The 24,920-nt window shown below is 44.1% G+C and overlaps 2 protein-coding genes across 2 annotated transcripts in view; one reads left to right on the top strand and one right to left on the bottom strand.

Moving 5' to 3' along the window:
* Positions 1-7,556: 7,556 nt before the first annotated feature.
* MFSD13A (major facilitator superfamily domain containing 13A) lies at positions 7,557-21,654 on the top strand. The gene is made up of 9 exons (XM_074233820.1): positions 7,557-7,599; positions 10,628-10,879; positions 11,355-11,437; positions 12,133-12,576; positions 14,113-14,233; positions 15,708-15,804; positions 16,407-16,578; positions 16,783-16,976; positions 17,195-21,654. Exons 2-9 carry the CDS (start codon positions 10,715-10,717, stop codon positions 17,449-17,451), a joined length of 1,533 nt encoding a protein of 510 aa, XP_074089921.1. The 5' UTR covers positions 7,557-7,599; positions 10,628-10,714; the 3' UTR covers positions 17,452-21,654.
* ACTR1A (actin related protein 1A) overlaps positions 18,375-24,920 on the bottom strand; it is a 20,404-nt gene continuing 13,858 nt past the window's right edge. Inside the window, exons 6-11 of the mRNA XM_074233821.1 lie at positions 24,588-24,804; positions 22,401-22,493; positions 21,549-21,723; positions 21,391-21,452; positions 20,793-20,833; positions 18,375-20,660 (exon numbers count right to left, since the gene is read on the bottom strand). Of these exons, the coding sequence (XP_074089922.1) occupies positions 20,558-20,660; positions 20,793-20,833; positions 21,391-21,452; positions 21,549-21,723; positions 22,401-22,493; positions 24,588-24,804 (691 nt within the window). The 3' untranslated portion in view covers positions 18,375-20,557. The remainder of the gene's footprint in view (positions 20,661-20,792; positions 20,834-21,390; positions 21,453-21,548; positions 21,724-22,400; positions 22,494-24,587; positions 24,805-24,920) is intronic.

Genomic DNA, 24,920 nt, shown 5'->3' with positions numbered 1-24,920 from the left:
CTTAGTCCTTCCCACTTTACTTGTTACTAGGCAAAAGAAAACAATCCTGAAACTAGGTGTATGCCTGTAAACACAGACATGTATATCCATACAACTATGACTATTGGGGATCCAGGTCTGGGTTGATATACTAACCTTCCTTCATCACTCAGGAATTCTTTCCCTACTACTTTCATCTGACATCCCTCTCCTTATAACCCACTCATTAGAGCAGAGATTAACCTTTTACTAGTAGGGTCATTGACTCCTTTGGAAGTCTTGGGAAACTTATAGTTCTTTTCTCAAAATGTTTTCAAAGGCATGATATACATAAGATTACTGAATTATACTGAAATATAGTTATAAAAATATTTTTAAATGCAGATTCATTGATCCCCCTGAAATCTATCCAAGGACACAAAACTGGAATTATCTTTTATCATCCCTTGCCATAAACCACCCTAGGTTCTTGTCCTTCAGAAGTTGGAATGTAACCAACCTCAGATGATTTATTTTCTCCATCACTTTTTTTAAATTTAGGTAACCAAACAAGGCAGCTAGGTTGTACAGTGGATAGAGCACCAGCCCTGGAGTCAGGAGGACCTGAGTTCAAATTTGATCTCAAACACTTAATTATTACCTAACTGTGGGACTTTAGGTCACTTAACCCCACTGCCTTGCCAAAAAAACCCTCAAAAACCAAAAAAAGAAAAGATAATAAAACAAAATCAAACCCTGTTTTATAATATTTATCTATTTTCAAGGTAAAAATTCTCACACTGAAAATTTAACTATCAGTTTTCAAGAGCCCTTTTGAGATGGTCCTTGGTTCTACCCACCCTTCTAGGCTCTATCTCTGCCAGGAAGCTTTCCTTAAGCCTACACTTACTTCTACTTTCTCTATTCTTAAAGTTTCTGATATCCATAACTTGCACTGGGTCATTATCATATAAAAACCTTAGTTACTTAATTTTTCTCACAAACTCCCACACCTCAAGTCCCATTCAGTTCTGTCAAGTCCTATCAATTTTGCCTCCCTAACATCCTCTGCCTCTATTCCTTCCTTTTTAATTGTGTTACCACAATCCTAGTTCAGATGAGACCCTCATGTCCTGTTTGGACTATTATATCAGTCTCCTAATTGGTCTTACTATCTCTAATTCCTCCCATTTCCTATCATTCACTTAATGTTTCTAAGATATTCTATCTCTTTATCTCTCTCTCTCTCTCTCTCCACACACACACACATACATAAATATATATATATATATTTATGTATGTGTGTGTGAATGTTTGTTTATATGCGTATATTTTTGTAAAATTCAAGTTTTACCACTAACTTCCCATGTGATGATGATTAAATCCCTTTATGTCTTTGGACCTGTTTCCTCATCTGTAAAATGGGGGTGTTTGCAGTATGTGCCCCCTACTCTCTTTGTTCTTTCTTCCTTTCTTTTTTTTGTGGGAAATAGGGATACGTGACCAAGGACCCACAGCTAGAAGTTTCAAGCATCTGAGGTCAGATTTGAATTTAGGATCTCCTGACTTCAAGGCTAGTGCTCTATCCACTGTGTCATTCTCAAAAATTTTTGTAAATTTAAAGTGTTTCAGAGATGTAAGAGAGATTGCTATTATTATAATATGTGCTATTATGTAGTTATGTTTAATTCTTTGTGACCTCATTTGGAGTTTTCTTGATATAGATAATGGACTGGTTTGACATTTCCTTCCCTGACTCATCTTACAGATGAGAAAACTAAGGCAAACAGGGTTAAGTGGCTTGCCCAAGACCAGGCATTTAGTAAGTCTTTGAGGCTGGATTTGAACACAGGATGATGAGACTTCTTGATTCTAGGCTTGGCACTCTATCCTGGCATCTAGTTACCCTTTATATAATTATCCCTTCCTCACAGGACCTAGGAGGCATGGTACCCCCTATAATCTGAAAAATCCCACTATGTTTTTGGCCCTTCTTGGGTATCATAGAAGAGAACTGAATTTTTTCTTTTTCTTTTATGATGTATTTACAGTACCTTATGAAAAAATTTGGGTTAAATATTCAGTCATAGGGTCTATATCATCAGTGTCTTCCACAAAACTCCCCCAAATTCCCTTTTAATTTCTTACAGTGACCTGTGATATATGAAAACTGAGATGTTGAGGTATGGAAGGGATAACTATTGGATATATTGGAGATATAGAGATAGAGATAGAGATAGAAATAGAGATAGAGATAGAGATAGATACAGATGATATAGATAGATATATAGATATAGATATAGATGTATATATAGATATAGATGTAGATGTAGATGTAGATGTAGATATAGATAGATATATAGATATATAGATATAGATATAGATGATATAGATATAGATATAGATATATCTTAATGCCTGTATATATTTGTATGTCTGAACTTGGTATTTGTTTTTTGGTATGTGATCTATGTTTGCATGACTAGGGTTTTTGTCTGTTTTTCATAGAATTTAGAACTGCAAGGGACTGTAGAGATTGTGTAATTCAACCTTCCCTCTGTCCACCTCAATCATGCCCTTTTAGAGCCAACAAAACTAAACCCCAGAGAAGTTATGTGATTTGTTCATAGACATACAGGTAGAGCTTTAGATTTGAAAATGAGTCATCAATACTATATTATGCTGTTTGAATGATAATGATAACAATAGGAATAACACCTTATGGGGCCTCAACAGATCTTCTGACCTGTTTCTAGAATTCAGAGAAAGGAATGTAATTAACAGTAATAAGAATAACAGTGGAGATTGTATGAAGGCAACTATTTGCTTTGTATCTAAATCCATGAGTGAGCAAGAAGACACAAAAGAAATCTTCCAACATGGATCAGTATTTAATTAAGTGCCCTAGAGAATGTGAAGGGTACAAATTAGTACTGACCTCAGTAGCTCAAAGGGAGCCAAAGTGTTAGGAAAATCTTACCTTTAGAAGAAAAGGTGGACTTGAACTGAACCCTAAAGCACTGATAAAAATTAGAACATAAGGCAATCTCCCTCTACCTTTCTTCTATTCTATCTAGCTCTTCTAAGTATATATGTCTTGTCTCTAGAACTAGACTGTAAGCTCCCTGAAAGGATCTACATGATCTTCTTGCTTTGGTGCTCAAAGTCCTTCACAATATGCTCCCTTCCTGACTAGTCTCCTTATATTTTATTCACTTCCACATACTTTGTAATCTAGTGGCACTGCTAGTGGTACTCCTTGCTGTTCCTCATATAAAACATTGCATCTCACTACTCCAAGCATTTTTTTAGGTTTTTGCAAGGCAAATGGGGTTAAGTGGCTTGCCCAAGGCCACACAGCTAGGTAATTATTAAGTGTCTGAGACCAGATTTGAACCCAGCTACTCCTGACTCCAGGGCTGGTGCTTTATCCACTATGCCACCTAGCTACCCCTTACTCTAACCATTTTCAATAACTGTACTCCATTGCCTGGAACTTCTTTCCTCCTTATCTCTACTTTTTTCCTTCAACTTTCATCTAAAGTCTCACCTTTTTGAGAAGCCTTTCCTGGTTTCTTTCCCTCTGTTACTAATTTCTTTATCCTGTATATATCTTGTTAACATATAATTGCATATTTGTTTTCTCTTCCCTTAGACTATGAGTTTCTTGATGAGTCTGATTTTTTCCTTTTTTTGTATTCCCAGCACTTAGCTGAGAGTGCCTAATACCTTGAAATAAGCACTTTTAAGAATCTTTTCAAAATTTCATTTTATTTTCAGTTCCACCTTCTCTCCTCTCCACTTATCCTTCACTCTTTGAGATGATAGGAAATGTGATACCCATTGTACATATACAGTCATTCAAAGCATTTCTGAATTAGCCATGCTCAAAAAAAAAAGCAAGAAAAAGGGGAAAATGCTTTGATCTACACTCTGAGTAGATTGGTTTCTGGAAGTAGATAGAATTTTATATCATGAGTCTGGGAATTGTGTTGTTTCATTGTATTGATCAGAGTTACTAAGTCTTTCACAGTTGATTATCTTACAATATTGTTGTTACTATGTAGATTATACCTCTGCTTCTGCTTACTTCACTTTATATTGATTTATATAGCTCTTTCTAGTTTTTTTCTAAAACTATCCCCTTCATCATTTCTTATATAGTATAATAGTATTCTATCACATTCATATATATATCATAACTTGTTCAGTTATTCCCTAGGCAAAAGGCATTCCCTTAGTTTCCAAATCTTTGAGACCATATAAATAACTGCTATAAAATTTTTTTTGGCTCTTTGTAAGGTACTTAATAAAAGCTTGTTGACTGACTGACTTCAATACTATAACAAGTCCAGGGCTAGACATAGAAATATGTCATACAAATAAAATAAGCCTTGACTTGATTTGAATTGAAATGAAAGTGGAAGCAGAGTGTGGGTATCAGTGTGGATGGCAAGGACTAGGAAAAGTTTTGGGAAAAGTTGTCCCCTTCCTCCCATACAGGAAGAAGGATGTGGGATTCAAGCAGTTATTGCTTGAAGTCAGAAGACAAAGACAGATGTCTTGAAAGTTGGGCAACATTCTAGAATGAAAGAGAGCGTAAGGGTGGAAGGTAGAAGGGATCTGAGGAAGAGGCTCAGGAAAAGGAGTAGAGGACAAATAAGTGTCTGGGCCATACAGAGCTCTTCAGTAAAGATTTCATAATTCATTGACTTTGGGCTACTCTCTTTAATTACTTCCTCTGTAAAATGAAGGGTTTGGGTTAACTGACTTTTAAATTCTCTTCCAACTCTAGCATTCTATGGTTCTATAAGTCAGTCTACTACAATGTAAAACGTTCTAAAAAAACAAACAAACTAGAACTAGGATGATTATGACTTTGCACCAAGGAGTTGAATTTAGAGGGTACTGACAATAACTTATACTCCTTCAGTATTATGGTGAGAACTGTCTTACTGACCTATGTCTTGCCACTGGACTCTGATGACTCTGGAACAGAGTGTGAGGCTATGACTTTTCATAGTTTTGCCTCACAAATCCAATTCAATTGCAAATCAAGAAACTACCTTGCTGACATCATAGGTCTTCTTTGAGAATGAAGAACAAGAAGAGCAAAAGTTGAGCATGTAGTTAGCAAGAATAATAGTTAAAATAAGAAGCTACCAGATGGTGGGCTATAGAGAAGCTGCTTTTCCTTACTCTCATGTCAGGTCAGTAATTTTCTTTCCTCATCCTCAATCATCTCCTCCCCCCCCCAAAAAAAACCCAACCAAGGGCATCTACTAAAGTAGATGTAAACATTTGCCCTAGAAAAAAAAATTACTAGTTAAAACTCTGGTTTCAAGAGAACACAATATGGCGTACAGAACATTGGATCAGGAAACAAGGTTGAACCCTGGATTCTAGCTCTGGTTTTGTCACTAATCCACCTGTGTAAACAGGATTATCTGTTGGGAATTGTGTTTCATTAGCTTGAATTTATTTTGTAAAGGGATAGGAATTTTTGGCTTTGGTTTTTATTTTTATTAATATCTTTTGCTTTTATATCACCTAAATTTCTGAATGTATTTCCCTTTCCTTCTCCTATCCAGCTTGCTACTCCAACAAAGAATTAAAAAAGAGGGAAAAAAGGGAACAATTTAGTAAAGTTAATGCACACTCCCCAAATAAGCCTGGACAGTACATGTAGTGTTCTACATACAGTTCCCAACCTCTGCAAAAAAGAGAGGTAGAAGTAGTTTTTCCCCATCTCTTCTCCAAGGTCAATCATAGTGATTATAATTATGCAGCATTCAGGTTTTGTTTTTGTTTCTGTTGTTGTTCTTTCCATTTTCTTTGTTTATATTTGTTTCCATTTCCCTTGTTCTACTTATTTCACCCTGCAAAATATCTTTTGTCTTTCCATGTTTCTTTTTATTAAATTATTACCAAATTAAATTATTGACATTTTGTTTCACACTGCCTCACTTTTCCTTTGAATCTCTCACCTCTCCCAAAGAGTCCTTTCATATAACAGTTTTATAAAGAAAAAGATGAGTAAAAAAAATCAACAAAACCAATAAATATGCTAAAATAATCTGACAATATATTTAATTTTCCACCCCTAGGGACCCCTCCTCCCCTCAAAGGAATGTGTGTATGTGTGTGTGTGTGTGGGGGGGGGAGTATCTTCTATCTCTTCTTTGGGACCAAACATGTTCATTGTAGTTTTGTAATTTTTTTCTTCTTATAGTTCAGTCCTGCCTGACTCTTTGTAACCCCATTTGTGGTTGTCTTCCCAAAGACACTGGTGTGGTTTGCCATTTCCTTCTCCAGCTCATTTTAAAGAAGAAGAAACTGAGACAGAGTTAAATGACTTGCCCAGGGGGGTCACATAGCTACATAAGTATCTGAGACAGATTTGAACTCCCAGTAACCACTACACCACCTAGCTGCCCCTGTAATTTGTTACAGCACAGTAATATTTCACTTCATTCACTTGACCATTGATGGGCATCTACTGTGTTCAGGCTTTTTTGCTACCATAAAAAGAGCTACTATAAATATTTTGGTATACTATAGTTCCTTCCTTTATGTCTTTGACCTCCTTAGAGATTTCTGATCCAAATGTATAGACATAGAAATCACTTTTTTTAATTCTTAAAATCTAATTCCAAATTTATTTCCCTAAATGGTTGGACCAATTTATGGCACCATCAGCGGTGAATTATTGTGACTCTCTTGCCCAAGTCCCTGCAACAATGGCTGAGGTTCTTGTAGTGCCTTAGCCCAAGGGTCTGGGGTGTGGGTGTGTGTATGTGTGAGGGGGCTCCAGCTTTTCTGCAGCAGCTGCAGCCTCAGTAGACCCAAAACCTGGTTACTCAAGAGCAGCCCTCAGAAATGCCCCTCTAATCTCATTTCTAAAATATGTGGAGAATTGCATCAAATTTAGAAGTCATTTCCCAATTGATAAATGGGCAAAGGATAGAAACGGTTTTCAAATGAGAAAATTCAGGTTATTTTTAGTTATAGGAAAAAATGCTCCAAATCATTACTGATTAGAGAAATGCAAATTAAAACTGATATAAATCTGATAGGTGTGAGGTGACAAAAAGGGAAAATAAAACAAAAAGACCCTTTCAGAATCTGAATGAACACACTACATTCACTTTTTTAAAATTTCCTATTTCATGGTTTTCTTTCTTTTCCCTTCCTCCTAATTCCTCAGACGGAAAACGAGTCATCTTTAAACATGTTAAACACAAATGTGCATGTACAATGTTCACCTGACTGCTCCCTCCTGAGGGGAGGGGGGGGTGGGAAGGGAGGGTGGAAGGAAATTCTGTAACTTAAAAATATGCATATGCGTGTGGATGAATTTCATTGGAAAAATAAAATAAAATATCAATTAAGAAAAAAAAAAGAGACGCCTGTTTAGTCGCAGACCTACCCCACTCGCGGGGCCACCCAGGGCAGGTGCCCACATCAAAGATGGCGGCGGCCGCGACAAGTCACCTGCCCCAACCTGCGATTCGAGGGGGGGCGGGAGCGATGTGGCGCTGAGCCAATGACCGAGCCGAGGTGGGGCGGGGTTTGCGTTGGGGGGGCCGCTGCGCGCAGGCGCTCTGTCCCCTGCCGTCTGGTGGCATCGGCTTGGCCCGGGTGAGTCGGGCGCGGAGCGGCCGGTCCGGGCCGGGGCTGGCCAGGCCGTTCGGGGAGGGCACGGTCCGGGGGTCCGCGGGGGCGGGGATCCCCGGTGCTGGAGGCGTGCGCGGGCTGCGAGGGGCATGGGGGGATCCTCAGGCTCCCGGCCCCGCGCCTCACCCGCAGGGTCTCCCCGGCCCATCAGCGCCTCCTTTGAAGCGGCATTTTGGGAAAGAATGAGGGAGAAGAGGAGCGGCCGGGGAGGAGGCACGAGAGAACGCTGCCCGGGGCTCACTGAGCAGCGTGAGCCTCTGGGGGCCAGCCTGGTCGGAGGGGCCGGGGCCATGGCAGGGGTGCTGGCCGTCCTGCAAACCCACCGGATGCTTCCTCTGTCTGTGCCCCTCCTCCTGCCTCTGCCCTTCCCACCTGTAGGGACCCCTCAGTGCCACTGTTCTGGGGGTGCTTAGCCGCTGGGAGAAGGCACCAGGCTGCTGTGGGGTCTTACCGTGCTGGCTGAGGGCTTTCAGTCCTGTTCAACAAGTGTTGGTTTAGCTTCTCTTCATGCCCAACAATTCATACAGAAGAGAAGAGGGGAAAGGCAGCCTCCTCTGTACCTCGGCAACTCTGAGGAGGTGTTATTCTCCCAAGTGGGGAAACTGAGGCTGAGTGCCTCCGGTCTAGGGTCACAGGGCTACAAAGGACTCGGGAGGAGCGGCCTCATAAATAAACGTTAAATATTCACAAAGCAGATACAAAGTATCTGTTCTGAGGGGTGGGCATTACAAGTGGGACCCTTCGTGTATGCGCCCCACAGGAGGTAGCACTTGGGCTGAGACCTTGAGGCGAGCAGAGATCGTCCCATAGGAGGTAGCACTTGGGCTGAGACCTTGAGGCGCAGGGATTTTAGGAGGCAGTGAGGAGACAGCCTATGGAAAGAGCAGAGATGGAAGGCTGAGTGAAGGGCTCTGCTAAGAGGGCAGATGAGAGGGTTTTTATTCTTTTTTTTAATTATTATTTTTAGAGGGTTTTTCCCATCGCACTATGCTGTTCTTTTAAACAAAGCAAACCCTAAAACATCCCCCCCCCATCACTAGGCTTGGGGTAGGGTGTTCTCTTAAAGTATTTCCTGTTTCCTTGTAATCATTCTTATTCAGAGGTGGAGTCTGGGTATCTGCCAACCCTTTTAAGAAGAGCTTTTGTTACTGGAGTTGTTAGGAACATAAAGGATAAGATTTTACCCAGTTTTTCCCTTCTTCCTCTTGGGTTGGGAGGTACTTGAAAGGTAAAAGATTAAGAGTAGGGGGGATTGCAGGATTGAGGCTACTTTAGCTGAAACAAAACAACTGAGTCTTGTTTCCAGGACCTGAGGACCTGAATTTGAATCTTGGCTTTGCCCCTAAATCCCTGTGTGAGTCTTAATCTCCCACGACTTCCATTTACTCAACTGTAAAATGAGAGGTCAGATTGGATGACTGGTAAGGTGCCTTTCAGCTCTGGTTCTATCTTCTGACACTTGGCTGGTTAAAAAATAAAGAGAATGAGATTAGATAACTCATATTTATTGTTAGAGGGGAAGAGTTCTTAACCAAACAAGAAGTCAAGGCAACACAAATACATAGAAATATAAGCAGTATAAACTAGGTAATTAGGCAAAGCTTTCTGGGGGTGATGCTTGAGCTATGTCTTGAAGAAGATAATAGGGCAGCTAGGTGAGATCCAATGGATAGAGCACTGGTCTTGGAGGCAGGAGGATGGGAGACACTTGATACTTCCTAGCGATGTGACCTTAGTTAAGCCACTTTACCCTGATTGCCTCCAATTCAGGGCCATATGCAGTCATCCTCTCTGGAGGAGAAAGTGAGATCGGTGACCTAGCACAGCACCTCCTCACTCAAATCCAATACATATGCTTGTCATGGCATCACTTCCCTGATGTCATGGCCTTCAAGAACAAAGGACAAACATCATCATGTCTTGAAGGAAGTAAGCTGGAGATGAGGGGGATGAAGGGTCATATGAGAGGAGCAGTGAAATCCACTCTTGGCTAGACCATAAAGTTTGGGAAGGGAAGTAATAATATAAATGAGTCTGGAAAATAAGGGCTGAGTTGTGAACATTCTTGTTGTTTGGTCTTGAGATCTTCCTGACCTCATTTAGGGTTTTCTTAACAGATACTGGAGTGGTTTGTGGTTTCCCTCTCCCAGCTCATTTTACAGAGGAGGAAACTGAGGCAAACACGGTGAAGTGACTTGCCCAAGGATTGTACAGTAAATGTCTAAGGCCAGATTTGAACTCCAAATGAATCTTCCTGACTCGAGGCATGATACTCTATGCATTATGGCACCACCAGTCATAGAAGTCATAGAATTTATATTTTATCTTAGAGGTAATAGGAAGCCTCCAGAATTTTTTTGGAAGGGAGGCTACTAGAATTTGAATGGCAGAGTGACAGTGGTCATATCTGTGTTTAAAGAAATCACTTTGGGGGGCAGCTGAGTGGTATAGTGATTAGAGCACCAGCTCTGGAATCAGGAGGACCTGAGTTCAAATCTGAACTCAGACACTTAATAATTACCTAGCTGTGTGATCTTGGGCAAATCATGTAACCCCACTGCTTTGCAAAAAAAACCCCAAAACTTAAAAAAAATCACTTTGGCTGCTTTTTTGGAGGATGGATTAGGAGGAATGAGGTTATTAGGATCTTGGCAAAAGGCGATGAGGTGTAAATTAAGATGGCAGCCTCATGTGGAGTAAAAAGATTAAATGGAAGAGATGTGGAGGTAAAAAATAATAAGATTTGGTATCTGATGGGGTTTGTGAGGTGAAGGTAAGTGAGGATCTGAAGATAATTCCAAGGTTCTGAAGCAGGGAGACTGGAAGACTAATGTTTGTTGAATTAAAAAAAAGTCCCTCCTCATTGATAAAGAATTTATAATCCACTAAGAATGGATAATGACTAAGGCCACCCTGACTCTGATGGGTCACTAGTCTTGGATGCATAGCTGGCTTACAGTGATTTGCACTGATTAATTTTGTTCTTTCACAGGGGTCAAGGATGGTCTGGTCCTGGAAAGGGAATAAGAAGGCAGGTGCACTGGCATTCCCGACCCACTGAGACCTGGGGCCGTGGGCCATGGCAGGGCAGCCCCCAACCTGGCTCTCCAGCCTACCCACCGCTGTGGTCTATGGTTCCTTGTCACTCTTTGTCTCCATTCTACACAATGTATTCCTGCTGTACTATGTGGACACATTTGTCTCTGTGTATAAGATTGATAAATTGGCCTTCTGGGTGGGAGAGGTAGGTATCCCAAGGAATCCATGGTAAGCTGAGTCTGTGGGCTGGGACTAGAATTTGGGTCCTCTGATTTCAGAACTGGTGCCCTTTCTACTGGACCAGGTGGTCTCTCATCATTAGTGGGACTGACATTTAGGTCTTTTGACTTCAGAACTGGTGCCCCACTTCTACTGGATCATACAGATTCCCATCACTGATCTCTTGGGTTCTATAGCTGCTCCCCAGTCAGGGGAATTATACCAGACAACCCCTTACAAAATTCTAGTAGCATGTATTTGGGGAAAAAACTTTAACTTTGAGGAGTGGGGAAAACTTGCTTCCAGATAGACCCTAGATTGCCCTGGGGTTTTTATTCTCTTAGTTTACCTCTTCCTCCTCCAAGTCTCCAATGGCTAGCCAGGCCATGCTGGACCTGAGCACTTTTCTACATTAGGACATTGCTTTCAGTCTAATGGCTCTTTCTCATCCCTGTTTGCAGACTGTGTTTCTCCTCTGGAACAGCCTCAATGACCCACTCTTTGGCTGGCTCAGTGATCGTGTCTTTCTCAGCTCCCCACCCAGGTGTGTGGCTTAAGGATGGATGTCTGTCTGAGTGGCCTTGAAGTGACCTTATTAATGAAATAGTCCAAATCCTTCATTTTGCAGATGGGGAAACTGAGGCCTGGAGACAGGAAATAAAGGGACTTAACCAAGGTCACACAATGAGTTAGTGGCAGAACCTAATTTCTATGACTTCCCTTAAAGGGCTTTCTCCACTATTTTGTGTTGCCTCTGTTTTCATTACCTTGTACCCTAGGACCTAGGATTCCCTCAGCCTTACTTGGAGCCAGAGGAACCACTGAGTAGGCCTCTAATCCTCTGAGTCCAGTAAATATGGGCAAGGAAGGAGAAAGGTCTCTTCCTCTGGTCCTCAAACCAAATGACTCCTCCCTCTATTCTTCTCTCATTACTTACTCTAGGAGTGTGTGTGTGTGTGTGTGTGGGTAGAGTATGGGAAGGGAATCTTGATTTTCTGGGTGGGAAAACCTGCATGGATTTGAGAATGGTGGGGATGGGCCCCTGGCTGTGGCTTGCTGCCCCCAATCCTTGGCTTCAAGGTTGGCTCATCATGCTGGGATCTTGCCCCAGTCCCTGGGCCAATCTAAACTTCCATGTCCTTTCCATAAATGGAGGTTCTGTAAGTTGTTCCCAGTGGGCAGAGGGGAGGAGATATGGGCACCCTTGTATTCTGATTCCTTCTTTCTGTCCTTTCACAGGGCAGGGGCTTCAATCCCATCCCAGGATGTGGTTCTGACAAGGCTCCGGGCCCTCAGCCGCCATGGCCCATTGTTGGCTCTCGCCTTCCTGGCATTCTGGGTGCAGTGGGCACCCACGGGGATGCAGTTCTTGCTTTGTCTGTGTCTGTATGATGGCTTCCTGACCCTGGTGGACCTCAATCACCATGCTTTGCTGGCTGACCTGGCCCTTTCTGCCCATGGCCGAACACACCTCAATTTCTACTGCTCTCTCTTCAGTGCAGCTGGCTCCCTCTCTGTCTTTGCCTCCTACACAGTGTGGAACAAGGAGGATTTCTCTTCCTTCCGTGCCTTCTGTGTGGTTCTGGCTATCTGCTCTGGACTTGGCTTTACTGGAGCCACATGGTTACTGAGGCAGCGATTTGAGACAGAAGGGAGGATGCCGGGGGCTTCAGCCTCAGGCGGGTGAGTGGGTTGTTGCATTCCCATCCCCCCCACTCCTCCCCCTCAATCTGGCTGTCTGTACAGAAACAAAAGTGACCTTGAGGAATTGACATGCCACTGGGGAGGAGTCCTGGGGACACGATATGTGTGTCATATAAGATAAATTGAGATAGAAGAGGCTGGTAACAGCCAGGGGAGTGACGGGCGTCTGGATTGAGCTTAAAGACAGACAAGGATGCTGTGTGGTGAGGCTGAGGAAAAGGTGCATTTCAGAAATGGGCGGTAGCTTGTCCCTGGGATTCCTGGCCTGACGCCTGAATTCTTTCTTTTCTCCAATTTGTTTTATTATTGCACATTTATTTCCAAACCTGTCCCTCGCATTCATTGAGCCATTTCCTGTAAATACAGAATAAGAAAAAATGGGGAGAAAAATCATTTGGTAAAACCAGCCAGCACAGTAATTGTTTTTGACAGACTTGGAGTTCCCCACTTCAGTAATGAAGTGAAAGAGACGCCTTCATCCAGATCTTCTCTAGGCCAAATGTGGTCCTTCTGACACAGTGTTCAGTTTTGTTTTATCATCTCTCATTTGTTGTAGTTTGTTTTCCCAGCTTTTCTTCACTAGTTGATAAAAGTCTTCCTCTATTCTGAACTCATGTGTGCCATGGCACAGTAACATTCCCTTATATTAATATACTACAATTTGTTTAGCCATCCCTTAGCTTTTGTTGTTCAGTTGTTTTAGTTGTGCCTCAATTTTCATGACCCCATTTATAGTTTTCTGGTACTGGAATGGTTTGCCAGTTTTCTTTTCCAGATGAGGAAACTGAGGCAGACAGGATTAATTGACTTGCCCAAGATCACACAGCTAGTAAGTATCTGAGGCCAGATTTGAACTCAGGAACACCATCCACTTCATCATCTACCTGCCCCACTTATTGCCCCACTACATATCCAAAAAAAATCTTATTACAGAATTCTTGCAAATATTTTTGTATAAATAGGGACATTCTTTCTGTCTTTGATTTCTCTTTTGGGGGATATGGGTGGGTGGGGGTATATCCCTAGCAGTGGAGACTTTTTAGTCACTTTTTTTAACCATAATTACCAAATGTGTTCCAATAGTAAATTAGTTTGCTTGTTTTTCTGCAGCATCTTGAACTGTGATTATGTCCATCTTTTGTCATCTTTGCCAATTTGCTGGATGTGAGGTGAAACCTCAGTTGTTTTGTATTTCTCTTATTTAGTGATTTGGAACAATCTTTCATATAGTTAATTCCTTTCAGATCTGTTTATTCATATCCTTTGGCCACTCATCTCTGTGGCCTGACTTCTAATTCTCTGTCTATGTCTAGGCTAATGATGGATTGCTCAGAAAAGAAGACGGAGGGGAGGAGAGGACAGGGAAGGGAAGGAAGGGAGAGAGAGAGAGAGAGAGAGAAGGTTAAGGGGAGAGTGGGAGGGAGAAAGGAAGAGAAATCAGGGAGCTATGGTTTCAAAAGTCATGGGAGGAGAGCTGCAGTGCCCTAGTCTGTCCCTTTCTCTCTCTCTCTATAGCCCAGATGTGGAGAAATCATCAGCAAATGAGGAGGAAAAGAAGGTCACTCTAGGAGAGTACCTCCAGCAGCTGGCACGCCACCGAAACTTCCTCTGGTTTGTAGGCATGAACTTGGTGCAGGTACGGACTTCCTAATTTCTCACAATGTCCCTATCCTAGTGTGAGGACTGTACTGTGGTGAAGGGGTGGACATGTGGGTTCCCTGGAGGGGAGAGCCTTAAAGAGTAAGACCAACGTGGATAGAGGAGGAAGCCTGGCATGGTGGAAGGAAGATTGGATTGGTGGGTGGAAGGTCTGGATTCAGATCCTGGTACCTCTACTTACTTGTACTCCTTGTATTGCTGCTTATCATCTTTGGGCTTCATGTGGAGTTTGAGAGAGTTTGGTCTCCTTAATCTTTAAAATCTCTTCTAGCTCTGAATCTTATAACATGTGTTTACCCTATAGAGAGTAAAGAGTGTTAGCCTGAGAGGAAACAGACCTACTGCCTTATTCTGTCATCTTTGGGCAGGTCACTGTGCTTTGAGACCTCAGTTTCCCTTTCTATTAAAAGAAGGGATCAGACGAGGCTGGAATTGTCACTACTTTGTGGTCTGATAATTTTCGACAGCTCAGGAATCTGTGACAGACTTCAGTTTAGAAAGTTGTGTTCTAAAATTGGCCATCTGGGACAACGTGAAACCCAGCTCACCCAGGTCTCCACCATTGTATCTGTGTCTCAGCAGTCCCTTGCTGGCATTGTGTTGGTTTATCTCATGCATCCACAGTGCCACCAGTGTCTTCGCTCACAACAGTGCAAACCAAGAGGTCACATTTGAAAGTATTGATATTATTTTACTAAGATTCAAGTCCTTTAATAAAAACTAGCCAGTTTCAATAACAACTATGTGACTTTTTTCATTCCTATGACTCTTCAGCATAGTCAGGAGAAGGTAGGACAGTTTCTGTTCTGAGTTTTCAGCATTTCCCATCTGTTGTGGGAAAGATGGGCTTCACACAAATTTTTTTTTCCAGAGTGATTAAAATGGTTTTTATTAAGATATCTTAACAAAATGGCACACCTCTCATGATGGGAGAGAGGGGTGGGGAAATCCCAACATACAAGCTCTTTTATGCACTTTGAAAGACTTTATTGCTGCCCCTTCATGCCAATCGTAGGCTGGGGTCACAAATCTAATTGATACATTGGTTCCTATATAATTCCCCACCCTGCTCATTATACTAATGAACAAGAACAGATAGATCTCTTTGAGCATATACAAAGGAGAAGGTCAAGACTAGGTTATTATAATCTAGTTTGTCATTTTTGGAATGGGATTAGGAGAACTCTCCCAGTTTTGTGATTGACTGGGGCCATTCCCCTTGGGTTTCACACAAATTTAAACCTTTTCCTTAGGGATGATATTATAGTCATCAACCAAGACTTTTTTTGCTTTTTAATTGGCCCATTTTGCAAAAAGGTGGTCTGCCCTTTCAGTGTATATGCACTTTCCATGATGACTGCCTTTAAGCTTGGGGCTCCTTCTGGTAGGCCTCCTTTTACCTAGTTTTCTTGCCATCTGTGTTCCTCCTCATGGTGCCTGTTGGGTTCCAGGTCTTCCACTGCCACTTCAACAGCAACTTCTTCCCCCTCTTTCTGGAGCACCTGCTGTCAGACCAGATCTCTCTTTCTACAGGCTCCTTCCTGCTGGGTGAGTGGGAGGGAGCTGGACATAGATGGTGAGGGTGGGATGGTTCCAGGCTGTTAACACAAGTTGACTCTCCCAGACAAGACATCTTACACTTAGGGTTCAACCCCTGCAAACCCAAGGCAGCGAGGTCCTCCTCAAACGAGAACGACCTTTCTGAGGCGAGAGTCTCTTGGAGGACCTTTGTAGCAGAGCTTGCACCTAGATCTGAACTCCCCTGACTCTTGACTTTACTTCTCACTGGGGATGAGATCCAGATGAAAGGCAGGAAAGGAGTTAGTTAGCTGACATGTTAGGGACTTGGCTCTGGGGGTTTGTTCAGTTGAGATGGAGGCCTGGGAGAAGTTATCCTGAGGTCCTGCCTTTCCTCTTACTTGGAGCAGGTGGGCATTGCAGAGTTAAGTGGGGAGGTTGGGGCTCCAGGCTTCTGTGGTCATCAACTGATCATCAGAGTACCCTGGGCTGAGGGAGGAGCGTAGGAGGTGCCAGGGCCTCTGCCCCAAGCCAACCTCATCTGGGAGAATTTATCCAGAGACCACCTTAGGGCCTTCCTAAACAAAAGGGAGGGAGCTGGCTCACCTTAACTTATAGAAGCTTTTCACTAGGGGTATCCTACATCGCTCCTCATCTCAACAACCTCTACTTCCTGGCACTGTGCCAAAGGTGGGGAGTTTACGCTGTAGTTCGAGGACTCTTCCTTCTCAAGCTGGGCCTCAGTCTCCTCATGTTACTGGCTGGACCAGACCACCTCCACCTCCTTTGCATCTTCATTGCCAGGTAGACAGGGACCCCTCCAAGCCCTGCCTTTTTTACCCACCTCTGACTATGTTGGTTGTCCTTCTGAGGGTCTTTCATTCCTGTGCTTTGCTGGCCCTGATAAACTCTCCACACTGGCTTCATTCACTATTCAATCCAGTCCAAGACCACTCATATATTCCTTTTCCCCCTTCTAATGATGCCATGGCTTCTGCCCATCTGCAGCAACCGTGTGTTCACGGAGGGTACCTGTAAGCTGCTGACCCTGGTGGTCACAGACCTGGTGGATGAGGACTTGGTGCTGAATCGCCGGAAGCAGGCTGCATCAGCACTTCTATTTGGGATGGTGGCACTGGTGACCAAGCCTGGCCAGACCTTTGCTCCACTGCTGGGCACTTGGCTACTTTGCTTCTATACAGGTGTGTTTTGCCGCTGAAGAAATGGGTGATGTTCCCTCAGGTTTCCAAGGGTCTCTAGCTCAATCCCAACCAGCTATCCCTGGGCCATTAGACTCTAGGAAAGGATGAACCCAGATAGGGAGGGAATATTGTTAGCTTGATGGCATCTTGCCCAGCCCTGCCCTGTCCCTCTTTAGAGGAAGATAGTTTGACTTGACATCTCCTTTCTCCTGTTCCAGGTCACGATCTTTTCCAGCAGCCCTTGCTGACCCCAGTAGGCAGCGCAAGGCCTTGGCTGGATCCCCCTGCCCCACCTCGGGCATCGACGTTACGTCAGGGATGCTTCTATTTGCTAGTTCTGGTGCCCATCATGTGTGCACTGCTGCAGCTGATCACTTGGTCCCAGTTCACCTTGCATGGGAGGCGACTTCACATGGTCAAGGCCCAGCGCCAGAGTCTGTCCAAGCCCTGGGCTCTGGATGTTAAAACTGTCTGAGGGGCCTCAGGGGAAGGCAGACATGGTGCTGTTTGCCCAATTCTCTTACCCAAGCCAGGAGCCTGGAAGCTCCTCCTCAGGCTCTTTCTCTGGCTTTGTTTCTCAGGTACAGCAGGAAGTAACATGGCTGGGGAATGAAACCTTGGACCCAGATGCTGAGGTCTCAGTTCTCCATCCTTCCTCTCACCTCCTGGCAGTTAACTCAGGGCAAAAGCTACAAAGTGGGTTCTTAGGATCTGGTCATCAGCTGCTTGAAGTAGCTGCAAAGAATCAGGAATTGGGCAGGACTGAGTGGGGGAGAAGCTACTGCCCCCCCTTTTTAATGTCCAACACACAGATACTGGATGAAACGCTCCATTTTCACCTGCACAGAGTGCACAGCAAGGAGGGCTGAGGGCCTTCAGGCCCTTTCAAAGACTTGATTTGGCCTTAATTGCCTGGGCAGAAGAGGCCTGTAAAGATGGCCAGGTGGGCCTCCATGAACCCCCCCACCCCGTGTGTGGCCTGTGACTGAAGGTCAAGGTGGTGGCATTTTGTTGGTGCCTCCTTTCCCCAAACTTCAGTCGTTTTAGATCCTTTCCACCCAGTGCTCTACCCTCCCCAGGTACGGGCTTATTTTGCAGGGACTCATTAAAGCCAGTAAATCATTATTTTGTTCCTTAGGCCTCTTCTGTCAGGGGCAGATTGGGATTGGCTTTTGTATGGGGGCAGTGTGGTCAAAGAGGCAGTGTAGAATACTGAATGCCAAGCATATAACAAGCCTGGACCATAACAAGAGTCCTTACTTGGTCCTTTCTCCTGCCTGGGCCTCTTTTTTTTGACAGTCAGCAGCTGTTGGTGCAGGAGCCCTGATCTGATGCTGTACCATTCACTGTGAATCGCCTTGGCTAGTGTGTTGACTACAGAAAGAACCAGGCACAAGCATCTATGGAACAACTTTATTTAAGTACACTGGGCACCACCAGGCAACGTGGTTTGGCGACAGGCTGTGCAGGGCAGAGGCTGGGGCTGAGAAGGAAGGTGGAAGGAAGCACACTGCAGTTTGGTTGCCACATTGCTTTCACACACACTTGGGCCCCCCCACTGGCTGGGGCCTTTGGTCCCGGTGGAGTTGGGGGGAAGAGGACACTGACTGGCATCTTTGGAATTTAGAAATGGGATAGGCAGGAGCCTGTAACGCATCAAAGGAGGGCCACATGATTATTCACAATGCCATAAGTATCAATGAAGGCAAATAGGCACCAAGGGGTTCCTAGATTATAGGCCACTATTCAGGGAGGGGTGGCTCAAGCCAGATGCTTCAACTGAAACAGACCCATGGTAGAATGTAAAACCATGTCATTGGACAAGGGATGGGGCACTGCTTGCCTTTCTTCAGGCATGAAAAGAAAGCATCACGTTGCCTGGAGTCCCTGCTTGAGCTAGATTTGAGTTAAGTAATGCCAACTCCCTACTATTCAGATCTCTCTTCAGTGATTTCCAGTTCTCCTGGGTAGTCAGCAGGTGAGGGGCCCAGACTGTACCCTCTGTCAGATTTTCTCCACCTCAACTTATAGCTCTGGCTTGCTTTCTTTGCTAAACCTGGGGACCATGGTGAAGCTAAGGGCACGAAGCAAAACACAAGGCTGGCCAGGCCACTGGGTTCTCAAGGGTAATCTGCCCACCCTGTCCACATTTTTCAGCCAAGAAAGCCAGAGACCAGGCTCCTTTTCACCTCTGCTTGAGAACCACCCCTAGTGAGGCTGCAGGGATAAGGCACCTTCACTTCCTTTCCTGGCTCAATTTGAGACAAAGCTACAAAACCCCAGTGAAGACACTGGTACCTGATGCACCAGAAAAGCCCACTTGAGAAAATCTGGTGACAGAGCTGTGAGCAGGAGAAAGGGATGAGTGTTGACCAGAATGCCTTTGCTCAAAACCTTCAGTTCCAACTGGTCCCAGTGCCCATGTCTACTATCTCAGTAGGATACTATTAATAGTACTTAGTGGGACCTTGCGGGTCCCTTATCTCTCCAGGGGCTGGGCTACTACTCTAAGCTTAGGTGCTGTAAACATTAGTGTAAGGAGGGAGACTAGGAAAGGGCAGGCAGTAAGCAACTAGGGAGCTCCCCTTGCTGCTGCCACCTCCTCCTCAGCCCTCTTAGTGATTAGGAGGTTACCAAACACTTTAATAATAAATAAAACCATATGGCAAATAGGATTTTACTTGAACTGCATTGAAGCAAAGATGGAGGAACCACATTTAATGTGCCTGCAGCTGCAGCTTCCCTAGCTTCCCTCCTCATCTGGTTCACCTGCCATGAGTGCAACTTGATCCAAAAGGCAGGTTAGCCCCATCCTGGCTCCTTAAATTCTCCCTTCTCAATTTTGTTCAAGGTTCTACAGAGCAGAGGAAGAGCAGCAGCAAGGATGTTGTGAGGAAGGTGCTTACTTGGCCTGGGCATCTGCACCTTATCCCAGCCAGTGAAGCCCCCATTCTCCAATTCTGTCCTGTGGTCCTGACCCTTAGGTAAACCCAAAAATTCCTATCCTCTCACCTTATTTCTCTAACCCAGGATTTCTGAAACAGCTCCAAGTGTGCTTCTCCTTATTCCATAAACAAAAGCAGCAAGAAAACCAAACAGTTCCCGCACAGGTCCCTACGATCAAGTGGCCAGCAAGTAACAGTAAGGAGCAGAGGGAAGGTGGTAGGCCTGAGCTCCAGCCACCTGAAAGGTGGTCAGGGAGATGGTAGCAAGGTCTTCCTCTCGGGTGGTTCAGTTTGCCCTCCTCCTCTCCCTACAGCAGTAAACATAGTCCCAAAAAGAAAGAAAAAGGACCAATAGACAAAGAAATGGGGTACTCCAGCCAGGTGTTCTCCCCTCTCAGGAGCAACTTAGTGGTCAACCCCTGGGTCCTAGGCTCCATCGTGGGGGGAAGTCACCGTCTTTTGTTGGGCACCGGGCTCCCCGGGCCACACTGGCACACGCACATACACACGCATACATACCCACACCCACATCCACACATACCCACATACAGGCAGCTTCTCACACACTCCAACTCAAGAAAGCGAGTTTTAAAGTGGAGTTAACTTCAGAGAGAGGCGAAAAGTGTCGTCCAAACATTAAAAGGTTTTCCTGTGGATGGATCGGGCGCCATCTTCTTCATATTCCTTTTTAGATACCCACATCTTCTTAAAGGTGTCCAGAGAGGCCAGAATGGAACCCCTGAGACAGAAGGAACCCAAAGGAGCAGCATGAGTGGCTTATATGTGGCCCAGGCAATATCTAAGCTAAAACCAAATTAAATTGTTCCTGAGCTCAGGCCTCAGCCTTCCTCCTATTCCCATGACTACTCACCCAATCCATGTTGAATATAGTCTCTCCTGAGGAGCAGATATCTGAGAAGAGATTGGAAAAAGAGTGGTGAGACTCAAATCCCTCCCTTTGCCTCCCCTAAAGGCAGGTGGTAAGAAGAATCAAGCCATGATGTTGCACAGGCTACACACCCCACCCTGCAAAAAGTCTGGCCCTAATGGACATCATGACAGATGCTTCACTTTTCAGCAAAGACTCAGGCTATCCAACTGTTTTCCCTCTACAGTCTCCATATCACCGGGCTGACACAGGCTCTTCACATACTGGGGAGTCTCCTAGGCTGGGGCAAAGGGAGCAGAAACAGAAACCAGCCACCTCTTCCCTGCTTTTCTTGGCAGTTCCAAGAGTCACAGGCTTAAGGCCATGACACTTGGGGGAATTAGAATTTCTCTCCCAGCAATGAGTAAAGTAAAACAGACATAATCTGAGGTATGGCTATCAGAGACTTAGAACAGAATCTGCTCTTCTGTGGCCATTGGAGGCAGCAGTCTGAGGCTCCAGGGGGAACCATTCCTATATAGGCTTTTCATACCCTCAGAATCCTGTCCCCATCCTTGTCCCAGCCCCAGATTGTTCCTACCCTGATTTTCACGTCTTTAGGAGCCAGTTTCTTCACTTCACTCAGTAGTCTGTCACCAAAACCTGCAGAAACCAGAAAAGTTAATTCCCAAGTGATTTTCCTAGTTCCCTTTGACCATAAGGGCTGAGCAGCTGGTTAATCAGAGAGTGATGACAAACCTTTGAACAAGGTGGAACCTCCTGAAAGCACGATGTTGGAGAAGAGTGTGCGCCTTAGGTCCATGTCTGACTTCTGGATGGCAAACACGAGTACTTCATGGATGCCCTCACTCTCCTCACCAATCAGATCTGGCCGGAACAGAAGTTCAGGAGCACGGAATCGGGAGGGGCCAATCTGCAGAGCAAGAAGCCAGCCATAGAGGAAGTGGCAAGGGGCTGATAGAGAAGCTATGAGCCTCTTGTTTCCCCAAGGAGTTTAGGAAAGGAAGAACCACCACCATAGAACTCAGAGAGATTAGAAAGCCTAGGCTTATGAAATAACCGTTAAATGTATTAGGTTTTTATAGGTCCTTAATGCATGCCTCTCTGGGAGGGTGAAATACTGCTAAGAAAAGCAATCTCTTGGGCAAGATCTTAGCAAGACCCTACTGGCAAGTAACCCTTGCCTAAAACCTCAGCCAAACCTGTCCTCCACCTATTCTGTCAGCATCGATCATCTCTCTGGTCCATTGAGAACAATTCTTGAGTATTTCTATTGAAAACTCATTTTTTCCTTTAACAAAGTTCAAAATGTTTAAGTATCAAGAAGTAAAAGAGAATAAGTCTGAGTTTCTATTATTTGCTTTGTGATTATCCTTAGCTCCCAGTACCACTGTCTCTTGTTTCTGGCTTTCTAGACTTTTTACAACCTCAACTACAGATTTTGGGGAAGCATTAAAGAAGCTTTAGATTTCCAAGGACTTGGCAAAAAAGCTGCTGATTTTTCAGACCTGGGTCTCCATATAAGTAGCCCCATTTCAGGCTAAGATTTGTCCCGAGGGTCCCTAGTGGGTTCATGCCCTCTTCAAATACCTCAATAGTGCTTCCATCAGGCAGGTAGTACTGAGCCTTCTCTGTCTCCAGGGTCTCATCTTTCTGTGGGTTTATGGACAAGTAGCAGGCTCTCTGTAGGGCAAAGCACAAGACAAGAAACAAAAATTGTGGCATCTAGCCTGTGAGTTCTGCCTCAACAACAAGGTTTTCTATAAGAAAAAATGGAAATGAGCAGAACTAGAAAAAGAAGGTACATTCTAACAGCAACATGGGGATGATGATCAACTTTGATGGACTCGCTCATTCCATCAGTGCAACAACCAGGGACAATTTTGAGCTGTTTGCAATGGAGAATACCATCTGTATACAGAGAAAGAATTGTGGAGTTAAACAAAAACAAAAGACTTTTTTTTTTTTAGTTTTTGCAAGGCAATGGGGTTAAGTGGCTTGCCCAAGGCCACACAGGTATTTAGTAAGTGTTTGAGGCTGGATTTGAACTCAGGTACTCCTGACTCCAGGACAGGTGTTCTATCCACTGTGCCACCTAGCTGCCCCAAAAGACCAAAGACTATTTACCTTCAATTTTGTTTTTTGTGTGGTTTTTTTTTTTTAGATTTTTCAAGGCAATGGGGTTAAGTGGCTTGCCCAAGGCCACGTGGCTAGGTAATTATTTAGTGTCTGAGGCCAGATTTGAACTCAGATACTCCTGACTCCAAGGCCAGTGCTCTATCCCCTGCATCACCTAGCTGCCGCCCTATTACCTTCAATTTTGGGAAAAAAACCCATTACCTTATTAGGTAATTTTGCTATCTCTTATACTTTATTTTTCTTCCTTAAGGATATGATTTCTCATCAATCATTGAGATCAATGTATACCATGGAAACAATGTAAAGACTAACAGACTACCTTCTGTGGGGGGGTAGGGAGAGGGGAGCAAGAATGGGAAAAATTGTAAAACTCAAAATAAAATCTTAAAAAAGGAGAAATGGCTCTGAGACTAATGTCTTGTCTTTTCCTTTTACCAGTTTTTATTGTTAGTCCAACCCCTGACTACTTGGATAACACTGGCTGAAAAAAATGGGCCTGGGAAATTTCCAGTTCTTTCACAGCTTTTCATGTGAGGAATGTGGCCTTGGGATGCTCACTGGCTCCTGTGTCAGGTCTCTCTAAGATTTCCCCTTTCCGTAAAGAGAGGAGGGTGGGTGAGGTGGTAAAGGCACACATCTTGGCAATGGCCAGCAGAGGGCAGCGCATCAGGAAGTTGAGCCTCTATTCCACTTTGGCTGGACAGAAGCTGTGACCAAGGTGCACAGCCTTTGCTCTGTGGCCTTCCATGTGGCCCCTCCCTCAATACTTCAAGGATCTGTCACAGGGCTGGAAGAGGTGCTCTTTCTTCTACAAAAAAGGGTCATGACCTCTCTAGTACCTAGCAGAAGGTCTCCTTAAGAGTTGCTCTGACCAAAACATGTTTTACCCTTTGTCTAAGCACCAGAGTGATAAGTCTCTTAGAATTTAGCTAGGTTGGTCTTTAAACAGCCAATATAGAGTCCATCACCTGGCTTGCATTGGAAGATTTTCCAGTTTGACAAAACACATCACAGTTTGTATTCTCCTGGCGCTGCCTTTTTGAACCTAGGCCTGCCTCCAGGCCACTAAGGCATTAGAAATCAATAGAACTTTAGTAGAAGCAAAGCTTCACTGCAAATGAGAAATACAAAGAATTAATAACAATCGGCAGAGTTGGGACTCAAGCCCAGGCCATCTGATTGTAAATGAGAAGCTCTTCCCACTACAGGTGGACTGGTAGGGAAGAGGGAGTTGCTGGAAGGCATATCTTTAGAGACCTCCCTATTTCTCCCTTCCCCAAAGATACTGCCTCTCCTTGGAGGCAATTAGATAGTATAGTAGATAAGAGTACTGGACTTACATGAAGACTTAAATTCATATCCTTCCTCAGACATTTACTAGCTATATAACCCTGGGCTTCTCAAACTCAGTTTCCTCCTCTGTAAAATGAGGATAATAATAACATCTCCCTTACAGAGTTGTTGTGAAGTTTCGATGAAAAGTGTTTCTGTAAAGCATTGTGCAACCTTAAGATCACTATATTAGTGTTAGTTATGATTCTACATTATTATTATTTTCAATTCTTTCCTTCCTGGCTGGGAGCTCAGGATACTGAGTACATAGTTCTTGTTAGTGTTCCCATCCTGGGCAGAGCTCACCTCTTTGATGGTCTTGACAATCTCGAACTCTGATGATGAGTGAAAATCATAGCCCTCCTTGCGCAAGTAGAGACGGAGGAAACGGGAGACATCCCGGCCAGCAATGTCAATGCGCATGATGGAGTGGGGCATGGCAAAGCCCTCATAGATGGGCACTGCATGGGTAACACCATCTCCAGAGTCCAGCACCACTCCAGTGGTCCTTCCTGTTGCATATCTGAAACACCAGAGGTCAGGAATCAATAGTCTGACCTTATCCATTCCTCTTAAGCAAGCTGCCCAGTTCCAGCCAAAGTTAATGTCTGTCATTCATGGGCAAGGAGGAAATTTCAA

This window comes from Macrotis lagotis, chromosome 4, assembly GCF_037893015.1.
Source record: "Macrotis lagotis isolate mMagLag1 chromosome 4, bilby.v1.9.chrom.fasta, whole genome shotgun sequence".
NCBI lineage: Eukaryota > Metazoa > Chordata > Mammalia > Peramelemorphia > Peramelidae > Macrotis > Macrotis lagotis.
Note: the sequence above shows the minus strand (reverse complement) of the source record. Positions and strands in the feature narration are given on the sequence as shown.

Coding starts and splice junctions, on each gene's coding strand:
- MFSD13A (XM_074233820.1), top strand. CDS start 10,715: ATGGCAGGGCAGCCCCCAACCTGGCTCTCCAGCCTACCCACCGCTGTG. Junction 15,805..16,406: donor TACAGGCTCCTTCCTGCTGG/GTGAGTGGGAGG, acceptor GCTTTTCACTAG/GGGTATCCTACATCGCTCCT. Junction 16,977..17,194: donor GCTACTTTGCTTCTATACAG/GTGTGTTTTGCC, acceptor CTCCTGTTCCAG/GTCACGATCTTTTCCAGCAG.